General features: G+C 43.5%; 1 protein-coding gene across 1 annotated transcript in view; it reads right to left on the bottom strand.

Annotated features, from left to right (window-relative positions):
* Positions 1–9,692: 9,692 nt before the first annotated feature.
* Positions 9,693–25,001, bottom strand: part of ABHD6 (abhydrolase domain containing 6, acylglycerol lipase) — a 57,837-nt gene continuing 42,528 nt past the window's right edge. The window contains exons 6-8 of the mRNA XM_068254941.1: positions 21,368–21,422; positions 16,011–16,111; positions 9,693–13,870 (exon numbers count right to left, since the gene is read on the bottom strand). Coding sequence (XP_068111042.1) covers positions 13,694–13,870; positions 16,011–16,111; positions 21,368–21,422 — 333 coding nt within the window. The 3' untranslated portion in view covers positions 9,693–13,693. The remainder of the gene's footprint in view (positions 13,871–16,010; positions 16,112–21,367; positions 21,423–25,001) is intronic.

Here is a 25,001-nt window from a genome sequence, read left to right as displayed (position 1 = left end):
CCTAATGATCAATTATTTAATTTGATGTTTTTTTCAGGCTGGACTTGATGGATGAATGTCTTTTTTTCTACCAAACTATGTAATTATGTAAGGAGTTCTGCAATTTTGAGAAACTTAGCTATAGTTTCTTGGTTAACAAAGAGAACACCGAGAGCCCATTGTAGTGTAGTATGTATTGAAATACATTGGAAAGTTACAGTGTGAGAATGAGATACTCACAAACCAGGGTAACCTTCCAGGCAACCACTAAACATGCAGGTGAGGAGATTAGGCCTGTCCTTACTAAGGATTAGGAAGTCACTCTCTGTAGATCGGAAAGAAGGGGGTAAGTCACCCCTCCAACAGAGGTGGACACAATACAAGTAGTAAAGAACGTGCACCTTTTCGATACTACCACTGACATGGGGTCAAATGATGGTATAATTTTGGGCAATGCCAATCCCCCTCTAAGAGACACAATTACATATCCAACTTTTATTGTTTAAAGTTTTATTGACTATATTAACTCTTAAACCAAATTTACCAACGTCATTTGTTTTTAGACCGTTTATTTTTTCAATATACATTCATATATTGTTAGGCTCATGGAGCATATTTGTCTCTGCCCACAGTCTATACCCCTATTTATTGCCTGATGAAGCGGGTTACACCTGCAAAACATATTGCATCTTTTTGGGGAATATACAATAAATTTGTTTGTCTGAATTGACAGTTATCGTGTCTGCTTCTTGGAGGTAAGTCCACCTCTGCCTCCCAAGCATTTTTTTTTATCCTACTGGCGCCTCTGTTCTTTACTACTTAAGTTAAAACCTGACAAAACTGGCTTTGCAAATTTGGCCTAATTGGCTAATCACGAGACATTGCTCATGCAAATATGCATTTGCTTTCGCATGCCAAAATTATGCAGGGTCTAAAACTAATACCGCAAAGCTTGCACCATTCCTGCCCACGCTGATCATTATCTTTATTTTACTCTTTCCTTCACATGCAATATTACACACGAAACATTCAATATTCGCCAGTCTTTCAGTTGTAACACAACATATGTTATTTATGTGATAACTTGTCCTTGTGACAAGCAATACGTTGGCAGAACAAGCCAACAGATGAGAACCCGTATAGGCCAACACAAAATAAATATTAACAAAGCATACCCTAAACACAGCCTATCCAGGCATTTTGCAGAACATCATGATTCAAATTCAAAACTTTTCATTTTTACACCAATTGAACACATCCCAGACAACCTTTCCCCTACTGAACGGATGGCTCGATTACGGGCCCGAGAGATGTATTGGATCTTCAATCTTAGAACACTTAAGCCAGAAGGGCTAAATGAGTGCCTGGAACACAATTTTTAATCCCCCCCCCCCCCCAAGCCACTGTTCCTGCCTTAACACCTTCCTTTACCTTCAACTTTACCCCTCCTTTAGTCCTTTCCACCCTTTTTACCCCATGCCCCTCCCCCACCCACCCCCTCCCTCTGCACCATTTCCCTCACCGACTCACTTCCCTATCCTTGCTATTGCCACAACCTTACCCCACACTTCTCACGATTTGAGGGGGAACGCTGCCAATTTATGCGTATTTTAGTAGGAAATGCTGCCAAATTATGTATAATTTGGAGGGAAACTGCCAAATGATGTAAAATTGTTGTGAAGATGCTGGCAATCTATACCTTTTGGGGGAAACACAGCCTGTTTTTTTTTTTTTACCTTCCGTGTGTGTGTGTGTGTGTGGGGGGGGGGGGTGTAGGGGGGGAGAAGCAAACTCACTACTGTACCTTAAATCTCTTATCTCTCCCAGCCAAGCACCTATTCCGCAGCCCTATCTAGTGTCCCTTTCTCCTCTCCTCCTCTGTAGATTGTAAGCTTTTGCCGAGTGCATCCATCTTGATCTTGCAAAGTCACCAATGATACCATTCTCATGGATTAACTCAGACTTGAATTAATGGGTCTCAGCTCCCAAATCGAATGATCAAGTATCTTATACCTTGTTTGCATGTATAACCCTGTGCTACATTGTACGACCTTGTGCTACTTCTCTGTCTGACACCCATTGTGAACATGAACATTGCATGTATCCCTATTTATTGCATGATATGTTGGACTTCATAAATACAATAAATAATAATAATATCAGTTCTTTTGATCTGTACGTTTCATCCCACTTTTGGTAAAACGAGAACTCAATTTATTGTTACTGGCCCTCCACCATGTAGTCTCAAAAAGTTTGGCCCTCCATGTCCATATGAAGTTGAACAGCACTGTTCTAGGGAATTGAGCCTGATTAGCTGCCATGTCAGTACAGATAGTTCATATTTTAAATTCTGATAAATGTCGGAGAACAGAATCTTTCTCAGAGCCCTTAGATAGAAGAACATAAAAGTAGGGGAAAAAAAGACAAAAAAACTTTTTTTTTGTAAATTTATGTGAATAATCATCATATTTTATTCCTCAGCAATTTCAAGTCATCATTCATTCCCTTTATTGCATTTATGGTACAGTCTTCATAAAAATGTCCTCATAATATGATATTCCACTTGCAAGTGCTTATGGCTCTGCATGTATCAATATGGATCTGGGATACTTCATAGGCAGAGAATAGCACAATTAGTCTCCTATATGCTGCGCAATAAGCACTCATAGATGAACTGTTGGGAAGCATAAGTTAGCCACACACAGAATGATACCTTTTCACAATCAGGGCCATGTGTACTATTAGGTACTTGAAAGTTGGGGTGTTGGGTGGCATATTACAATTAGCGCCTAATATGTAGCATTTTTTTGTTTGTAATTGTCAGATACTGGTACTGAAATTATGTGGCAGAAACGGAGGTAGTGGTGTGGTGGAGGTGGGGGTTCTCAAATAATTCCCTACATCACAAGTGACATGGAAGTTACTGGAGATGCCTTTGATAATAGTGGCAGCGAACTTACAGCCAACATCAATGTACAGTGCTATGAACAGCTACACTATGTACCGGAAGTGGAGGGGGAGGCAGAGGCATTGAGGACCCTTAGGAAGAGTGCTCTATCAACGAGCCCTAAAATCGGATGTGCTCATTTTGTGAGCATATGTAAAAGAGATCTTTTTTTTAACGTTATATCATTCAGTCTGCTCACACAAAGCAAACTGACTGTTTTAAAGTATGAAATGATAGGAGTTATCTGGAAAGTTACAGCTATTCTCAATTAACCAACAAATGAAACATTGTATGTATTTTAGACACACTGTGTCTAGAGCTTACTGGAGACTTTGAGCACTTAATGGAAAGGTCCGAGATGAATTAAAAAACAAATCTACTTAGGGCCTGTACACACTGCTGCGCTTGCATTGCGTTTTTAAAAACGCATGCGTTTTTAAAAACGCAAGGTCTTTTGAAAATGAATGAAAATCGTGATGACTTGTACACACTGGTGCGATGCGTTTTTAGAAAAACGCAATCGCAGTGCCTGCTGCGCTTTTTTAAGCGCAGCACATGAAAAACGCATTAAAAACGCATGCGCTTGCGTTTTTGCCTGCGTTTTTCAGAAGTCAGTATCCCAGAAGACTCTGCAATCTCCTGATTCCTGTTGAAATGTAAACTAGAAAAAAAAAACAAAGGATTCTTTAGCCAATCAGCAATTACAAGAAAAACGCAAACGCACAAAAACCGCAGGCAAAAGCGCATGCGTTTTTAAAACTACAGGCACTTTAAAAACGCATGCGCTTGCGTTTTGCAGTGTGTACAGGCCCTTACCTGGGGCTTCCTCCAGCCCCTGGCCTGTCCTGTCCTTTGCCCTCGCTACAGCTCCGGTGGCTCTCGGTCCCCTCCGGTGCATATGCTGACCTCGCCAGGCCGGCATCTAACTGCACTCCAGCATGCGGCTCACAGAGTCCCACTGACGTCATCCGGACTGTTCTGCGCAGTCGCAGAACTACTGCACCTGCAATTCCGTGAGCCGCACGCTGGAGCGCAGCAGGCATTTTGTACTGGAGGGGACCCCGGACCACCAGCGGGGATCGGAGCTGTGGCAAGGGCACAGGACAGCTGCAAGGGGCTGGAGGAAGCCAGAGGTAAGTAGATTTTGTATTTTTATTCACCTCAGACCTTCACTTTAAGGACAACTGTAACAAGAGGAATATGATGTCTGCCATATTTATTTCCTTTTAAGCAATACCAGTTGCCTGGCTGTCCTGCTGATCCTCTGCCTCTAATACATTTAGCCATAGCCCCTGAACAAGCATGCAGCAGATCGGGTGTTGCTGACACTATTGTCAGATCTGACAGGATTAGCTGCATGCTTGTTTCAGGTGTTTTTCAGGCACTACTGCAACCAAATAGATCAGCAGGGCTGCCTGGCAACTGGTATTGTTTAACAGGAAATAAATATGTCAGCCTCTATATCCCTATCATTACAGTTATCCTTTACTCTGCTGTGCATGTGTAGTTTGACACTTGCACCTGCACAGTTCTAAATTGTGGGGCGCCGTTTGGTGGAACTTCGGGGAAAGTATTCAACTGAAGGATGCCATAGATTATTTAGAGGACCAGCCTCGGATAACGGGAGGGACCCCGAGGACAACGAGCAGCATCAGGAGTTTCAGGGGGAGATTCATTCCCCCAAACACCCCCTCCACACCTATAGGTTGGAGAAAATGGGGAGGGTTGTCCATGTTAATGCTGCTGAACAAACAGTTGCCGGCATTGTGAGGGCAAGTTAAATTACACAGAAAGACTTCCTTGAATGGCAGGTAAAAACAAACCCTAGTAAAAATGTTCAAATCATACTGATCTCATTCTGAAGAAAGGTTTCATTTCATTTTATACTTTTTGATGTTCATCTCTAGCCTGCTACTAAGGTGATGATAGATCTCATTAATATTCACATACTATAGTTTGGAAAGATTAAAATAAACACATACAACTACTAACACTGTTATGAGGCCCAGTTTACACTTGCAGATTTCATATTAGTTAACTACCCCATTTAGATGTTCAAATATTATTTCCAAAGGACAACAAACAACATAACACATATAGTGAAGCAGTTAGCCACCCCACCTCCACTTAAAACCACTAGAAGCTGTTTCTGACTAGTTTTCCACACTTCCCAACAGCCTTCCCCTGAATCCCAATGTACTGTATTTCCCTGCATCGTCTGTCCTCCGAGCTGATTGCATGTTAGGGACCTATTCCAATACCCAGATGCTGATCTAGGACATAGATATCACAATATGTCATCCTGACACTGCAGCCAAAACACACACTTCTGTCTCTTTGCCACAAAATGGATAATGGCTCCCAAGTGTGTATTTCTGTAATCCCAGAATGTAAAGCAGATCTATAGTGTTTACAGAGCGGCAACAACCTGATTCTGCCAACATGTAAAACACCAAGTACCTGAACCAAAAACATATGAAAATGTCTAGAAAAAAAACACAATATTTATGCAGTTTCCAGACATTTTCAAAAGTCATCAGTGTGAACTAGGCCTAAGGGGAGGATAGGCATTTCCCTGTAACCTTTAGATACTGCCTTTTTACATGTCAAGCCTGGCTTGTGTCACATCCGGAGCTACCTACTGATATTTCTACCCTCCGGGAGCATCTGATCTGAGTTGGAGAAAAATGTTCATACATCAGATATGAAGGTACTGGGTTTCCTAATATCTGCATATTTCATTGTGCACATTTTAAATGGAGCTCAGTGTTACATACCCATTGTAGTAGCCTTTTCCAATAACACTGTCCCTGTAATATTACTCATTAGTGCTAGGAAGTCAAATGAAAAAAGGTTGAGCGTATGGCTAACTAATATTATATATTGATGTCCAGTAAATACAGCAACATCATTACTGCAGATATGTACCTGCAAATATAGTCAACATATGCTGAGTATACACTTGTGAGATATGCCTATTGATAGCTACCTGATATCAGTAATTTACCACCTTGCCCCATTGCATATTAGATCTGACCCTATATTCCTCTCCCCGTTGCAAGCTTTGTACTGTTCACTTGCAGGACAAAGCTACAAAAACGCATTTTCATACAGTTCCTGTCTGAAGCCTCCTGTGCTCCCATCCATACAATACACCACATAATGGTTTACCTGATCAATATTCATTCAACAGACTGATTGAGCATTGATCGAGGGGGCCTCCTGTTCCAATCTTTTCTAAAAGGTGGCCATACACTTATAGATTTGCAGCAGTTTCGACCATCAGATAGATTTCTGTCAGATGCCTGTCAAGACAAATCTCACAGGAATCTATCTGATGTGTGCTACTCACTAGGAAGAGATTTCCAATAGATTTCAGAATTAAGTCTATTGTAAATCTATCTAAATGCATTAATGGACCATTAGATCCAATGCAACTCTATGGGCTATCGATCTGCTGCCAGCAGCAGATCGACCTAGATTTTCCATCCTGTCAGATAGATCAAATTGATCAAAATCGGCCGCAAATCGATCTAGGAATTTGATACAATCGATTTTTGATCGATAGATTGATTCTATAGAATCGATCGATGGCTGAAATTGACCAGTGTATGGGTCCCTTAATTAATTTTCATTTGATGTGATGTTGATAATGCATCTGATGAGTTACTTTTGGTATACCCAAGCATCACCATAACAAGAACACAAATCCTTTTGCTGGCTTAGTGTGAGTGCGCATTCAGGAAACCTCTATATTCTGTCCTGTTCCATAAATTATGGGATACCAATACTTTTTTTTATCTTTTTCCAAAAAATAAATATAGGAGTTGAAGTTATATAATACTGTATATGCGAATTAAAAGCACAGTCTAACAGCTTTAACTTAACCGCTTGAGGACCACAGGCTTACATCCCCCTATTTTTTACAATTCAGGCCACTGCAGCTTTAACTGTGTGCTACGAGGCCATACAACTTAGCACACAAATGAACCCCCCCCCCCTACCCTTTTTTTGCCACCAACAGAGCTTCCTAATGGAGCTGAGCTCCGTAACTAAGGTGGGGATCGTTACACTCCGCCCACCTCTCTTGACCCCTTTCGGCGTTAGGCGGTCCTGGGGATGCCACCTTCCCAACGCCTATCGGCGTTAGTCGGTAAGGAGGGGGTTTAAAGGGTACCCCAGGTGAGAGGATATGAACGCTGCTATATTTATTATTTTCTTTTAAACAATATCAGTTGCCTGGCAGTCCTTCTGATCATGGGTCTCTAATACTTTTAGCCATAGACCCATAACAAGTATGCAGCAGATCAGCTGACTCAGGTTTTACTAGATTAGCCATATGCTTGTTCCAGGGTTTTGACTCAGACACTAGTTATGCCAGAAGATCAACAGGACTGCCAGGCCACTGGCATTGTTTACAAGGAAATAACTATGGCAGTCTCCATATCCCTCTCACCTCGGGTTCCCTTTAGGAATATTTAAAACCAAACTGGGTGGGTGGTTTAGGAATTACAGCACCTTTTACATAAAGTCCCTTCTATTTCAAGACAACAAACACAACTGGCAGGTTCCATGATCAGGTATGGGAAATTCCCTCATAATTTCATTAACAATTAAGCAAATATAATCTCTGTGGTTGATTCCAAGTGTGTAATTTGCATTTGGAAGCTGATGTGAACTCTCAATATGAGGTCTAAATAGTTGTTACTGCAAGTAAAACAGGCCATCGTTAGGTTGAAAAAACAAAATCCACCCATCAAAGACATATCAGAAATAATAGGAGTAATCCAGTCAACAACTGGTTTCATTCTTAAAAAGAACTGCACTGGTGAACTGGTCAACAACCTTGCATTACCACGGGAGACAAATGTGCTGCATGATCACAAAACTCTCCCTATGGCGCAGATATACCTTCACAGCACCTGCTCAACACTGTCCAGGAGGTAGTTTGCAAAGTCTAAAATTAAGAGAAGACTTCTCAAGGTGCAAACCATTGATAGGAAGGCCATTAATGACTGTCCCCTGTCACATGGCGGCGATCCCCGGCCGCTGATTGGCCGGGAATCGCCGATCTGCCTTACGGCGCTGCTGCGCAGCAGCGCCGTACAATGTAAACAAAGCGGATTATTTCCGCTTGTGTTTACATTTAGCCTGCGAGCCGCAATCGGCGGCCCGCAGGCTATTCACGGAGCCCCCCGCCGTGAATTGACAGGAAGCAGCTGCTCGCGCGAACGGCTGCTTCCTGATTAATCAGCCTGCAGCTGGCGATGCAATACAGCGTCGCTGGTCCTGCAGCTGCCACTTTGCCGACGCGCGGTATGAGTGCGCGGTCGGCAAGTGGTTAAAACACCTGCTTGCAGATGAAGACCAACACATGCCAAAATAAAGAATGGTAGGAACGCAGCAGAAATAACACTACATGGGTACAAGTGGTGAAAGACAAGCATTCTGATGGCAAAATCTCATCACTAAATCCCTAAGGCTACAAGCATACAACAAATAATCCAACTACACCAGCTTCTAGCTTCATAAAGGAAATGTTAGTTTGAATGGAATTGGGGGCCTGTGAGAGTAGTAAGAAGAACAAGCCAACGGCTATTCAATTATATTGTACTCTGTGTAGAATATAATAAAAAAAAAAAAAACACAGGCACTCATGGACTTCAAGGTCAGCCAACTGGCACTGTAATGATGAAGCAAACATAAGCTTTGTGAAACGCGTTGTTAATTGTGCCAATGAAGCTTTGAAAATGTACTATATTGCCTGCTCATTCCAGGAGGTAAGTAGTTGCATACACTTCTTATTAATACTTTTATTTTTTTTAACTACCTCCCAGGCACCTCCTGGCCTTGATAATATTATCAATAGCTCTGTTCTGTCTTACTTACAAGCTGTACCCCTCTAAGCAAGGCCACCTTCTTCCAGAGGCACTTCTAAACAGAAGCAGGAAATTTTGGTAAAATGAGTGCCCTGTAGAATGCAATGTTAAATGCCAACGCCCAGGCGGTAATTTGGGAACCCGATTATTATGGTAATTAGGTGGCGTGGATATTGGCAGGGGGAGTTTTAAGTGGCAAAGGCAGAACTTACTGTATATCGGTATAGAATGTGGCACAGGGGATGGGTTAGGAATCAATATAGAGAAGGTTCATGTGAGAATGGGGTCAGGTTAGACCAGGCATGGGCAAACTTGGCCCTCCAGCTGTTAAGGAACTACAAGTCCCACAATGCATTGCAGGAGTCTTACAGCCACAGTCATGACTCATAAAGGCAAATGCATTGTGGGACTTGTAGTTCCTTAACAGCTGGAGGGCCAAGTTTGCCCATGCCTGGGTTAGACGATACTAAAATCAATAATATCATGATATTTTACTATCGTAATTACATAAAGCCTAGTAGCAGAATATCTGTAATTTTACTGTTATACTACTAATACTACTAGTGCCTATAACGGGTTCCCAAATTACCGCAGCACCCGTTTTTCCATGCATGTATCCTAAGCGGCTGCTTATCTTCTCCATAAATAACATGTATCACAAATCTGGGCAACAGAAACTGGATTTAAAGAGACCCTGTGACAACATTTTCAGCCTTATTTCTTCTATCCTGTAAGTTCCTATACCTGTGAACTGAGCTTCTCTGAGCCTGTCACATGCTGGTTAGCAGCCATGTTTTTTGTTTGTAAACACTGCATAAAACTGGCAATTACAAGCCAGGATCTCAGCAGGGAGTGACAGAAACAACAAAGGGGCCCAGGAGAACATAATGAATAGAATGGTATGCTTTTTATTGTAAGAATTTTAGAGTACAGATCTTTAAAGTACTTCTGAAGAACTGATAATTACCTGTGTAATTATTTCCGGGTCAGCGCCATTGCTGGGAAAATGCAGGGGTTTATGAGAGCACACTGCGGTGGAATGTGAGAGCTGATGGGATGGAAAAGTCAACAAGTGAAACCTGAAGTGAGTTATGATGTGGGTTTTCTTTTTGTGTACACAGGTAATTAATTCCGGAATTAAGCAGCAGAAAAGGGGGGCGGGGGGGGGGGGAGGAGGAGGTTGGGGTGTATGGTGGTGAGGCAGTACAAGTGGGCGTGATCAGGGGAGTTCCTTGGGCCAACAGAAGGGGTAACTGCCACTTCCTCCCTGCGGAGACACCTGGGGGCACTGGGCCGTGCACAGCACCACAAACAAAATGGTATTTATACTATGCAAACCTTCCCTCTCAGTTCAAGATGAGAAATATATAATCAGAGGTCAGGGCTACCAAGGTCTTTAGAGAAGGTTGTGATGAACCATCAGCTGTGCAGCCTACATCTCTAAAACTCAGTTTTCACCAAAGGTAACCTTTGATTCTACCTCTTTACATCACATGCTTGGTTTCTATTGTTCTAAGACTAACATATATCACTTCAGTACTCAGGATGATCAATGAGATGCAAATAATTTCACCTTGCATTCAAATTTCATGTAATTATTATGCAGCTTGAGGCCGGGTGCACACATGGCAGAAACGCTTGTGGAGCGGGAAACGCTGCATTTTATGAAGCAATGTTAGTCTATGGGAGGAAGAAGAACCAGCGTTGCACTTGCGATTTACAGTAAGTGTTCTGCAGACGCTGGTAGTGTTGCATAATATGAAGGCTGGCTGTCAAAACGCACATAATAAAAGTCTATGGTAACGCATGTGCATTGCATTTTCATTAAAAAGTAAATATCTGTGATGTGTTTCCGCTTCCTGTTGTCTTCCCAGTGATTTGCATAAATTAAAAAAACTCATACACAAAATGCATATGCGTTTTCAATTAGCTAACTGCAAATGACTAAAACGCACGCAAAACTCATGAAAAACGTATCTGCGTAAACGCACCAAAACGTGGTAAAAATCCAATAGCAAAACGCAGACGCACCATCCAAAAATGCTACTTTTTCACGCTATGTCCTATGTGAACCCAGCCTGAACGTGGACCATTAAATATAAAGTTATTCTGATTGGTCAAATTTCAAGCTGCATATCGTTTCAGGAAATGTGAATGCAAGGATAAATTTGCATTTTCTTGATCATCCCTACTCAGTACAACCATTTTTTATGTACCTTGTGCTAACCTGTTTGCATACCCCTTAAAGGGGAACTGAAGTAAGAGGTATATGGAGGCTGCCATATTTATTTCCATTTAATCAATACCAGTTGATGGCAGCCCTGCTGGTCTATTTCTCTGCAGTAGTATCTGAATAACACCAGAAACAAGCATGCAGCTAGTCTTGTCAGATCTGACTTTAAAGTCTAAAACACCTGATCTGCTGAATGCTTGTTCAGGGGCTATGGCTAATAGTATTAGAGGCAGAGGATCAGCAGGGCTGCCAGGCAACTGGTATTGCTTAACCTCCTTGCCGGTCTAAAAAATCCGGCAAGGAGGCAGCGCCGCACATTTTTTTAATTTTTTTTTTTTAAATCATGTAGCGAGCCAAGAGCTCGCTACATGATAGCCGCTAAGCGGCGGCATCCCACCACCCACTCCGATCGCCTTCGGCGATCAGAGTATGCAGGGAATCCCGTTGAGAACGGGATTTCCTGCAGGGCTTCCCCGGTCGCCATGGCGACGGGGCGGGATGACGTCATGGACGTCGGGACGTCATAGGGAATCCCGATCCGCCCCTCAACGCTGCCTGGCACTGATTGGCCAGGCAGCGCAGGGCTCTGGGGCGGGGGGGAGCGACTCGGCGCGGCGGATCGGCGGCGATCGGAAGTTACAAGCAGCTAGCAAAGTGCTAGCTGCTTGTAACAAAAAAAAAAATATGCAAATCGGCCCAGCGGGGCCTGAGATATCCTCCTGCGCAGGTTACCCCGAGCTGAGCTCGGGATAACCGGCAAGGAGGTTAAGAGGAAATAAACATGGCAGCCTCCATATACCTCTCTCTTCAGTTCCCCTTTAAGTAAATCTGTCACACAAAAGCAATATAAAAGGTTGCAATTGCATTCTTCCTTCAAAAAAAAAAAATATTTGTGCCTGTAACGCTGATCCTCTGACTATGAAGCAACTATCATTTGCAACAAACATGCAGACAGGTGTTCTCTCTTACTTCTTCTGCATACTTGTTCTAGGAGTGCAGAGATAAAAAGTATTATGAATATAATAGTGCTATTTCCATAACTGGAAATTTCAGAAAGATGTCCAATTGCAGCTTTCATTATTATCCCATAACACATTAATTTTTTAAAGTGGTATATATAACCAAGTGTGCTTAAAGTAACTGACAATGAGGGACTGATCAAAAATGCATTATACTTGCAATAGTTTTACCTTTTAAATTACAGGCATATCAACCCCAGTATGTAAAGTATATTCTGATACACAGTGCTTATACTAAGGACAAACAAGTGCTGGTCTTTATTTGATTCATATGTCTCCGACTGACTGTCCCTACTGCCTGCCAACACCCTCAAACCCCTCCCCCACAGAATCCCTGCTCAGTAAAGTCTAACCTGCCGGCCGGCATGTTTACTGGCCTCTCCCGGTGTTTGCCATTACCGCGAGCACCTGTACCACGTGGCACCAGGCACATGTAGTGATGTCACTCATGGTACAATGCACACGTGCAAGGGGTGGGGGAACACATTTACACTTGGGGGGGATACCAGCTGGGGGTCTGTCGGGTATGTTGGTCATCACGATATTGAACGCTGTTACCGGAGCACTTCCAACCGAGATTTTCCAGCATGTCCAATTGACTCTTTCAACCAATTTTGGATGGAAATACATCAAAAGATCAATCATGGGGCAATTTTGCGGCACCTATTTTCTTACAATTCGATAAAATTTGATACAATGATTGAATTGGAAGGTCAATCGGGTTACAATATTTAGATAATTACACTTATAATTATCTCTAAATAGACATGTTGGCATGTGTAACTACAGTGTATTGCGAAGGGCAGCTACTGACTCATTTTTTAACTCTCAGGAGTTAATGTGTATGTTGAAGTAGAAACAAAATCAATAATAGCAACCTACTGCATTATTGATCAGTGCCTCATTTTATGTTACTTCATAAATACTTGGTTACAAGTACACTAACAGTGTAAGTTTCATCATTCTCAAGGATTCTCAAAGTGGTATAATTAATGTGTAGTACGTGTAGTACAAATGAAAAAAAATGATCACATATATCATGCAGTCCTCAAACCACAGGTGTGCAGTAATATCTGCACAATGCTGCTTTGAAGGCACAGTACCTACCACAAATATTCAGAGAGTGTATCATGCACATCCCCACTGATGTGCAAATACTGCTATCTGTCAGCAGCTTAACCCTCACTGGTTCCTCTATTTCGAGACAAGGCATAACACTAATGAAAGCCTTGTGCCCTTGAGACCCCACATTAGCACACATTTTTAGCAGCTCATTGCATCTAATGAATATTGCATTCATAGTGGTTTAAAGTGTTGAATGACAGCTTTGGTGCATCAGATTAGATTTTAGCTGCCAAATGTGGACTTTAAGCGTTAGAAGACCATCATCTTGACTGCAGAATCACAATTAACACCCAAAAGGCCTAAATCATCAGTGTCCATCTCATGCATTATCTTATACCACTGGTGGGCTGGAACGGATCTGCATATGTTCTTCACCACATATATTAAACTCCTGGTCTCGTGTTCACAAGGAACTAATCTACTTTCCTAAGAGTTCTACAAGATCCCCTGAGAATCTCAGAGCAGTACAGTACATAGAGAGGACCAGAATTGTCCCGGGCATTCCTGACAATTAATCAAGCTTTTTATTGTTCTCTGTGGTCTGCAAGGAGGATAAAAAGTCCATCATGAGTTTGGCTGTTTTTCTCGGTCTTTCCATCACTACTGAATGACCGCAGTTCTCCAGTATCTCCACTTGGCTGCCAGGTATGGCGCTGGTCAAGACTTCTGCCCCAGAGACATCGAGTACCTGTCATAAAGTTCAAAGCACAGATGAAGCCTGATTTATTTAGGTTCTTCCAAGCAGAAAAGATCATTAAAGAGCAAGTTTTCCTTGATTTCGCCCCAAAAATAAGAAAAAAGGTAATTCACTACCGTTTCAGCAATCCTCACTATGGTCCAGATTCTAAGCAAATGAGGCAGTCAAACAGAAAGCCATATTTACGGTAGCTGGATGTCCTGAAAAGTAAATAATGCTGAAAATTTGCCTACACCCCTCCTTAGTGATGGAGGTAATAAAGGTAATTGGCAAACCTGCATTTATTAGGACTTTCTAAAAAGGTCCCCACTAGGAAGGAAGTACAATCCAACAGATGTGATTAGTGCAAGTTTCGTTGCAACAAAAAAACAGAGAACATGCTTAATAAATACCAGAAATGTCATGATCATGAATGCTGGGGAATTTAGCATTCCCTTTTATAAATAGATAATTTAGTGGGAAGGAGGGCAGTTTATTCTATTAGAATGGATAAGAGTGGCTAATTAATAAAAGCCTCGTACACACGCTAAGTAATCCTCAGGCAAGATTATCGTTCTGTGCCATTTTGTGGGCAGTTGTCCCAGGACAGTATAGAAATTCCCCATGGCAGATCAGTCATTGGGAGTCGTGCAATTATAAAAAAAAGCCAGATACTTACCTATGGAGAGGGAAGGCTCTGGGTCCTAACGAGCCTTCCCTCTCCTCTCCTGGTGCCTTTGGTGCAGCGCTGGCTCCCAGGTTTGAATCCCCCGCCGCAGGGGACTTAATTCTTCTGTAGCCGAATCCTCCTGAAGACAGATGCCTCTCTACTGCACGAGTGTTCGAGAGAGGGCACTCGCGCATGCGCAGTATGGAGCGGCCCGTCTTCAGGAGCACTCAGGCTCCCGAAGACTTTCCGAAGCCTCCTTTGGCAGCGGAGCAAGCAGTATTTGACTAAATTAGTCAAATACTGATCCCGGAGACAGCGCTGCACCGAGGGCACTGGGAGAGGAGCAAGAAGGCTCTATAGGACCCAGAGCCTTCCCTCTCCTTAGGCAAGTATCTAACTTTTTTTTCAAAGACGGTTCCCATTGACTTGAGCAATTGATCAATGATCATTTAGGGCCTGTTTCCACTACACGCAGATTGGATGCAGAAAAACTGACTCCAATGAATGCCTACGGGCTTGTTTCCACTAAACGCAATTTTTCTGGTGCAGATTTTCCTATAGGCATTCATTGGAGTCAGTTTTTCTGCATCCACTCTGCGTGTAGTGGAAACGGGCCCTAACCCATTAGCAGAGACAAAGGAATGATCTTGTTTGAGATAAGCGCACTGCTTTAGACTTCAGTCAGCAGAACTTGTTGTGATGCAAATTTTTGAAATGCTTTGATGTCTCTCTGCTAGCAGAAAGTGTAGAAACTTAAAGCAGAAGTCCTCTGTTATTGTCTCACACTTCCCCCTTGTGACAAGTGGCTATAAATACACATTACAGCAGTACTAACTATTAGCAAGGAAGTGCAACAAATAAAAAAAATGTGCTAAAATAAATGTGAGGAGGAAATGATCTGTAGTCACCAGTGGCAGTATTGCTGCTCTATGCTTAATGAACCTTTACAGAGGACTTTCATTTTGATAGGGCTGGTGCACACCAAGCGTTTTTGGTAGCGTTTTCAAAACCGCTGCCACCTGTGAAAACGCTTGGCTAATGTATCTCAATGGGATGGTGCACACCAGCGGTTTGAGGTTTTTAGCAAACCGCAAATGTGGCTCCTGCAGCATTTTTGCGGTTTGCAGATGCGTTTCTGCTTCAATGTAAAGTATAGGAAAAGCTCAAACCGCTCTGAAAAAACCCTAGATCAGAGCGGTTTTCCAGGCGTTTTTGTTACAGTAGCTGTTCAGTAACAGCTTTACTGTAACAATATATGAAATCGGCTACACAAAAACGCTCCAAAAAACGCTAGGCATTTTTAGAAAACCTCTCTAAACATGCCTAGAATTGCTCTGAAAATCTGCTTAAAAAACCTCTAGCGTTTTGCGGATCTGCTAGAGGTTTTGGTGTGCACTGGGCCATAAATTGGCTCATAAGTCTATTATCATTATTGTTATTAATATTAACAGAGAATTGCAGGTATATCATGAAAACACCCACCTGATCCTGTTTTCCCCAGATGATCTGTGTGGGAGCAATAATATTCTTCATGTTTTTATGTAGGATATGACGTGAGTTCTCTCCTGTTAGATCTAAAAATACTAAGCAGAAAATAGATAGGGTGTTAGCTGCCGCCCTTACCAGCACTGCCATGGTCCATTGCCAGATAATCACACTAAGCATCACCCATCATAAGTCTGTGACAGGAATGGCCTTTGACAAGTTATTTTCTGCTTTTACCGTATATTTCTAGACTGTACATTTAGGGACACAATCAGCATTTTGATTTTTATGTTACGACAGTATTTTCATACAAATATACACTATATACACTAGTTTCACAAAATTACAACTGAAGTCACCCTTCAGAAATTCTCTCCATGTACTCACCATCTGTAAAGCAAATAAGTAGAACAATTTTTGGTGCTGTCTACTACCATGAGACCTCTTCCTAGCCCAACCCTCCATCAGGAGGGTGGACACTGCAATCCCAGTGCTCTATTGACTTCTAAACTAAAAAGCGGAATGACTTATGCTATCACCCGTCTTCTCTTCTGCTCTTCTCTACTGGTTGGGGATGAGACATGTGCTTCCACTTGCCCTTCCTACTACAGTGCATCCTGGGAGGGGGTGTGCTAAGTTGCAATTCTGTCTCCTTACAATTGCTAACCTATTAGCATGGTCAGAATCAGAACTTCCAGGCTCACATAAACTAGACAATGTACTAGGTAAAGTGATAGTGTACTTATCAGGGCTGTGGAGTCGGAGTCGTGGAGTCAGAGTCGGGGCAATTTTGGGTGCCTGGAGTCGGAGTCGGGAAAAAATGCACAGACTCCGATTCCTAATGAAATTAAAGTGTAATTAAAATAGAAAATATGATAAAATGTTCTATTTCTCAGATAATAGTCATCATAAATAATTTATACATACAGTAATAGCTGTGCTTAGTCCACAAAAATGAAATAAACCAATCAAAATGAGTTACTTGTGCTGCTTCAATAAAGCAGTCCCCGTATTTTTAAAGTCAGATATACATATCTGATTGTGACTGTATATATGATGTGTACACAGGAATCTCATATATACTAAATAACATCTATGCTGTAAGTATAAAGCCTGATGTGTAGCCGTGTCACTAATAGAGATGGTCAATGAGATGGAAATAATTCTGCGTTGATTCTGATTTATGCAAATGTACGCGCACTCTCTTTGCTCATGAAATAAAATAATTTGATATGTTGTTAAAATTTGGTTTGGTGACTACGAATTAAATGGTACCTGAGAAGGATGAAAAGAAAAGTTTTATACATACCTGGGGCTTCTTCCAGCCCCCTTCAGGTTAATCAGTCCCTAGCTGTCCACCTCCACCACCTGGATCTTCTGCTATGAGTCCTGGTAATTCAGCCAGTCAGCACAGTCCCGACGCATGCTGCTTCCACAGCCAGGAGCGTTCTGCACCTGCACAATAGTGCTGCGCAGGTGCAGTACGCTCCCGGCGGCGGAGTGTGTGCATGCGCACTACGCCAGACGGGCTCAAGTACCTGGACTCATAGCAGAAGATCCAGGTGGTGGAGGAGGACAGCGAGGGACTGATCAGCCTGAAGGAGGCTGGAGGAAGCCCAAGGTATGTATAAAACTTGAATTTCATCTGTCTCAGGTTTACTTTGTTACACAGTAGTACTATACATATGCACTCTCCACAGAGCTGCAGGGAATCCACTGAGAATGCTGTGCACATTGAACACAGAGGTGTTGTCTATCACCCATAAACCTGGTTCAGATTGTGCATGAAGAGTGTGTAATAGAGGAAGAATCTCCTTATTCCCCTGCAGAGTACCTGCGCATCACTCTTACATGTACCCACAGTCACATTGTCTAGAGCCTGATAGATGTTCTTTGTTCCGGTCTGTACCTTTTACAAGTACTCTTACCAAGGACTAGTTTTAGTCTATGACTAAAGGAAATAAATATGGCAGTCTCCATATCCTTCTCACTTCAGTTGTCTTTTAAAATTCCTAAGCGTTGGCAGTTAAGAGACGAATTTCATGTTACATACTTTCAATCAACAAGATTGTAATATGCAAATTAGAGGAGTCGGAGTCGAGGAGTCGGTGGAATCCTAAACTGAGGAGTCGGAGTCGGTAGATTTTTGTACCGACTCCACAGCCCTGGTACTTATAACTAAGTGTGCTTAAAGCAGAACTGAAGATAAAAAAGGAAAGAATTTCACTTACCTGGGGCTTCTGCCAGCCCCTTGCAGCCGTCCTGTCCCGCGCTGGTCCTCAACGATCCTCCGTTCCCCCGCCACCAGCTAGTTTCGGTTTCGCCCGCGGGCCACTGCATCTGTGCAGCTCTGGCCATGCGTATCTATGCTCGCGTTCCTGTCTGCAATAGCGTCCTGCGCAGGCACAGGACGCTATTGCGGACGGGACCGCGAACAAGGCTACACGTGGCAGGGCTGCGCAGGCGCAGTGGCCCATCGACTTACAAGTCGACCAAACCGAAACTAGCTGGCGGCAAGAGAATAGAGGATCGCGGAGGACCGGCGTGGGACAAGACGGCTGCAAGGGGCTGGCAAAAGCCCCAGGTAAGTGAAACTCTGTTTATTTTATTTTAAATTCCACTTTAAGGGATACTCAAAGCAGGGGAAAAAAGGGTAATTACGTATTATCCCATCTGCAGAGTTTGGCAGCTTCTTGTTATAGTTGTGGTTTCTTCCCTACCACGATCTTACCATTTTTTGAAAGCTGAAAGCCCTGGCTTTCCTTTGCACCAGGTCCTGAGTCATTGTCATGCTTCGTTCCCATGATTGAAAGGGGTGAATTCCCTGCTTTTGGGTGCAGAGAGTACAGTGGAATGGAGTCTCCAGCGTCAGGCAATATCACACTCTGAGAGAGGAGACGAGGGTGCATAGCGGGGCTTCTTCTTCTTCTGTAATCAGACCCCCAGGGCAGTTTTGAAAACACAGATTCATGCTGCGAAAAAAGAAGACTACCTCCTGGGTGAGCTGCTTATCATTCATGTCGGGTTCGTCTGGTACTTGTGTAATCATGCTTTCTGCAGCCAAGTGCAGGGGACCCAGGCAGCCCTCCTTCAAAACCCTTTAACTTGGAAACGAAGCATTACACAAACTCGGGGCCTGGTGCAAAGGAAAGCCAGGCCTTTCAGCTTTCCAAAAATGGTTAGATCGTGGTAGGGCAGCAAATAGAACTTTTACAAGAAGCTGCCAAACTCTGCAGATGGGATAATACGTAAGTACCGAAAAAAAGCTTTAACTTTAACTGCACAGAATGTGTCCATCCATGAGAGACAATCAAGGAGGCGCATGGCCAAGGACGCACATATGCAGTCACCAATTTTTTGGAAGGGGACAGCAGAACACTGGAGAGAACCAGGATGATGCCAAGGGACCTGATAGATGTGAGGGGCTGGAAGAAGCTCTAGGTTAAGTAAAACTTTTTCCTCATTTTTTTTTAAATGATTTAAATTGTGCACTGATTAGGCCAATACACTTACATTTAGTTTATGCCCTTTTAAAGATACAGGCTGGCTACCTTTTACATATAGTATAGGCTATAACCTTGTGCATATGTTAGTAAACAAGTTATGTGCTATCCTCTGCTTGAGTAATCTGTACCAAACTTCCCCAGCTGCCTCTATATACCTAAAAAGACCCTATCTACCGTACTTCTAATTAGCTATGTGGATCAGATAAGGAAAAATCAGCACCTAAGGAATAGTCTCCTGTGGGAAGTATTTGGAAGGGAACACAGGCTGTTCGGCTATCCTCAAATCCACAGTAGTTCCTTATGGATTGGCTGGCTGTGCTCGCCGCATTTTAGAATGTAGATGCAATTGCATGCAATAAAAAGCAGGGGTGGCAGCATCAACCTGCTTTATACGGCTTTATCCCACCAAATGGTAGACAACAGTGGAGACAGAAGGAATCCTAAGATGCCCAGGCATTGCTTTTACAGAATATGAATTTTTGGTTCCTTAAAGGAAATATCAGGGGATTTAAATAACATGAGATCTACTTACCTGGGGCTTCCACCAGCCCCTGGAAGGCTATGTGCCCCTCGCCGCAGCTGAGCTCCAAGCCGGTCTTCCAGGGTCCCCTCAGTAGCAGCCACCAGCAGGGCCGGATTTGTACTCTTTACCGCCACAGGCCACTGTCACCAGCCGCCCCTCTTCAGTAAAGGTAGAGAGATGATCCATCCCCTTTCCCTCTAGTATAGGTAGCCAGATGACCCCTCCCCCCTTTCCCTCCAGTATCGGTAGCCAGATGACTCTCTTAATCCCTCCTTTTCCCACTCCCCCCTTTCAGCATAGGTAGCCAGCTCGCCTTCACACCGCAGCACCTATAACCTCGTCTCCAGTGCAGAAGCTTCCTCTTCCTTTCCATCTCCAATGCTGCCCAAGTCCATAGCCGCTGGCTATAATGCAACCGTGCACAGAGAGCAAGGTGGCTGCTGCACAGGTGGCCAGCAGCAGAGTACCACGGTCAGGCGCTCGCTCCCTGCATTGCAGCATTTACAAGCTTGCAAATGCTACACCAGTTTAGCCTGCTGCTTTGGTGCCCTTGCTCCTGTGGTGCCGTAGGCCATGGCCTAGGCAGCCTTGTCCTAAATCCGGCCCTGGCCACCAACCTGGCGAGGTCGCCGGCTACTATTTATGTGCGAGCATGCGACGGCGGACTGGTTAGGAGCGGAGCTGCGGCGAGAGACACATAGCCTTCTGGTAGGTAGATCTCATGTTATTTAAATCCCTTGATATTTCCTTTAAGAGCCCATTTACACTAGGGAGCTTTGCAGGCGATTTCCAACACTTCCCTGATAGCCCGCGATCAACAAAGCATTGTGTACAATGTACCACTATGGGATAATTCACACTGCAACGCTTGCTATTTGTGGAAATCTCTAACGTGCTGCATGCCCCATTTTTGGAGCAATTGCAATGCGATTCTCATTTCACTGAATTATTATCGCAATCGCTGTACAATCGTTAAGCGATTGGGCTCTTTAACCTAACAAAATGAACGTGATGGCTCTGGATCTCCATAATCCAACTGGGTATCCTTTAAAGTACACTAAAAAATGTATGTCAGCTGACGGCTTTTTGGCATGCATGGATGGATGGAGGTTCCATCCTCACCTCCTCCTTTGATCCGGTAGCTTTATAGGGCTGAATAGAACAAGATACAGGATCTCCACGGTAGAAATGAATTACATTTTAGGGCTGTATTTATGGTGAGCTTTACTGAACTTTCCTCTAACCCTAATTAAAGTAGCTCTCTACTGAAGTACATCAATGCCTTAAAATATTTCAAGACAGCAAATACGTTGACTGTAACTTACACGTTCTGTAAAATTCATTGTGAGGAATGCGAACATCAACAAGTCCTTGGAGAACCTGGAAATTAAAACATGAAGAATTATTTAGTATTAAAAATACCAATCCACTGCAATCACACACAGCACAAAAAATCTACTGAAATGGAACCTTAAAGTGATACTTAAAGAGACATCACTGCTGTCGCCAGGCGATTGGCGCGGTCAATCGCCTGGTGACACTTGCCGCGCAACTTTGCCGCAGCTGTCGCTAGTCCGCGTGCGTATGCAGACTAGCGACAGCAACCAGCAGGGAATACCCTGAGCTTCCGGCCGGGGGAGGAACATCAGCGACAGCTTCCGTCGCATCAGTTGCCAGGTCCCTCTGCCGTGTGTATGCGGAGGGACCTGGCGACGAGCTGACGCCTATCTGTCGTGCACACGCTCCCGTGTGCTAGCTGCAGCAACAATTTGTAGCCCGTGAGTATGGGCCATAACAGTCTGTCTTTGTGCCTCAGAGTGCTCAAATATGTGAACTATTGACCTTTTTTATCTATCCTTTCCTGGCAGAGAACTGGGCTTCCTAGTGCAATGTATTTTATGGCTGTGATTCATTATCAGTAGTCGGACTGGGTCCTATCAGGAGAAAAACTATCAGGGCCCTTTTCCACTAGCAGTCGCTAGCGTTCACGCTGAACGCTAGCGATTGCTGAATCGCAATTACCGGCGATTCACCGACGTTTGCGGCCGCGATTTTGCTATGCTATGCACTGCATAGCAAAATCGCGGCAAATATCACTCCGCCGCGCGTTCGCGTTCCCGTCAAAAACGAATCGCGGTAGTGGAAATTACCTACCGCGATTCCTATGTTAAAAAGCAAACCGTAGCGATTGTAAAATCGCTAGCGGTTTGCGTCTTTCCGATTCAGCCAGCGCAAACGCGCTGGTGGAAAAGGGCCCTGAGTTGTATAGCTGAATATTAACTCTTTCAGTCAGAGAAAGAAGAAACTTAAACACAGCATATTTATTTGTGGCTATGCACTGTACATACACATGTCTATCACATGTCACTTAAAGTTCCCTTTAAACTCTCACCTGGAAATTCTACAAGAAGTAAGACAATGAAACTGCCCTAAGCATACTATAAAATAACTTTTAGGCCTCAGTTACACTGTGCATGTAAAGCAATGTTTAATCCGTCTATTACAACATTCACACTCCAATGGATTACAAGATTTTTGTGTTTTCATGTTTGTTATACCCATTCCATTGTGACACAGAGACGTGAACATGCCATTGAGTTGTATGGGCAGTGTGTTTTCTGGCGCTGTGCATAATTTCTCAATGCTACTAACATGGTGTGAATGTGGCCTAATAATAAATCCCAGTATTTATTCTAAAGTAATGGCTAGGAGGAAATCAATAAGCATATACAGTGGTTGACATATTCCATCTCTGCACAGAAATAGGCTGAATGATGTATTCACTAATTGCCAATAACAATAAACCCATAGATAAGTAAAGCAAATAACACTGATTAACTCATCACAATGGCACTTGTCAAGGGGTGGTTTATAGTAGGCAGCAAGTGAACTGTCAATTCTTGAAAGGTGTGCATGGGAGGCAGTCAAATGGGCAAGAGAAACAATTTGAGCAACTTTCCAACAGCAAATTGTAATGGCTAAATTACTGAGTAAGTACATCTCCAAAACAGCAGGTTTTGCAGGATATTTCCTGTATGGCATGGTGTGCAGGATGGGTTTGGATTGTGGTCCAAGAAAGTGGTCCAAGAAAGTAAAGAGGGCTCAAGAGGGGTGTTGGCTCAGATGGTGAAGCTATAAAGTTTAATCTGTACTTCCTTAGTTACTTTGTTTCTGCTTTACACAAGTGTGTGCATCCTAAGTTCCAGCCTTCCTAATAATTTACCACTGGAACAGTGGTTGTATGACGGTTGTGTCCTGTGACACATGGCTATCATGCTGTGGTGATAAACAAATATGAAAGAAGCTGTAACCAAACACAGGTGTACAGCAAATGAAGAAGAAATACAGAACTAAAGCAGGTAATTATCGAGGCAGAGCTTCTCAACACGCATAGCACACCATGTAGTGGCTATAGCAGCAATGCTATAGTCCGTACCTTGAGTACAGGTAAATCAGGGTTCTGGTGGTTGCCGGAATCTGAATTACATCTCCCTCCAAGTTGCTATAACTTGGAGGGGGAATAGTAATAGTAATTAACGCTGCATGGAATTTGTGCAGCAGCACGGAGAGTCGTCATTTGGCTCACCCTGCACCAAAATGACGAGCGACGTACTGCCATGTACGTGTAACTATACCCAGCAAGCTCATGCCAATCATTGCAAACTGAACATTAATGAGGGGCACTAAAATGACAAGCAGTATAATTAGAAGGCAGCACCAACATAAAGCAAAGTAATATAGTAAAGTAGTTTCAAAACTTTTACAACCCAAGTACCCCCATCGCAATTCAATTCCAGCCAGGTACCCACCGGATTCCAGACTATAGAGATCCAGAAACGATAATAAATAAAAGTTTTATACATTTGTGGGGCTTCCTCCTGGCAGCCACCGGAGAGATCCGTAAAGGGCGCTCTTCTCTTGCGCAGACTGGCCGTGACTGGCTGAAGTTACGGGACCCGGTACAGAAGACCGAGAAGACTGAGGATGGCGGCGTGGGAGCGATCCGTGCGCATGGGGCTAGAGGAAGCCCCAGGTATGTATAAATCTTTTATTTATTACCATCTCTGGTTTCCTTTAACAAAATGTAAACATCCAGAGCTGGCTGACGGGCCATCCAAGTCTCCCACCAATTGATAGGGCTTACCCGGGACCCTGCAGAGTATTTGCAGCGGAGAGCAAACTCAACTATTTGGTACCATTGTTTTCAGGCTGTGTCCTCCTGTCTTCATCGCCCTGTCGCCCCTTCTCCATGAGACAGTGGAATGTTACGCACATGCCGCCTGGTCATGGAAAAGAGGTGCCGGCAAGGATTGAGACTGAAGGACACAGACATGGGTAGCACTGCAGTTAAATACTCTGCAGGGGCACTGGGGGAGCACTATTAGCTTGAGGGGGAGACCTAGGGGCAACACTAAGGATGAACATTTCGATTTGTGCTGCTGTTACGAATGCTTTGGGATAGAACTTTGACATTTAAACTGATGCACACCCTGGAGGGAGGGTTAAGTAACCCTTGCCACCACTCCTTTGTGCTGCCCTTCTGTTTTCAGCTGTGAACGAGGAAGCAGCTTGAAATCTGAAATGCATTGTGGAGGGCAGCACACAGAGATGGCTACAAGGGTGAGTTAACCCTCACTGCTGCGGTGAACTTCAGTTTAAATTTGACTTCTGTGCTCATCCCTACCTAACACTGTTGGGGGAGAGGGGAGAATTACAAAGTAGTCAAACCCCAGAAGTGGGCTTGTGTACCCCGGGGATAAGCGTACCATGTCTTGAGAAACACCATAGTAAGGTACAGTATAGTAGGGGACACTATAATAAGGAGCACTAAAATGGGGGTCAGTACAATAATAAGCCCAGCAATAAAAACAACATGATATAATGGGGGTAGTGTGATAAGCAGTATGCTCATTGCGGGAGCTCTGTAAAGAAGCAACATGGAATAAAGACTAAATAAGG

This window comes from Hyperolius riggenbachi, chromosome 9 (assembly GCF_040937935.1).
Source record: "Hyperolius riggenbachi isolate aHypRig1 chromosome 9, aHypRig1.pri, whole genome shotgun sequence".
Taxonomy (NCBI): Eukaryota; Metazoa; Chordata; class Amphibia; order Anura; family Hyperoliidae; genus Hyperolius; species Hyperolius riggenbachi.
Note: the sequence above shows the minus strand (reverse complement) of the source record. Positions and strands in the feature narration are given on the sequence as shown.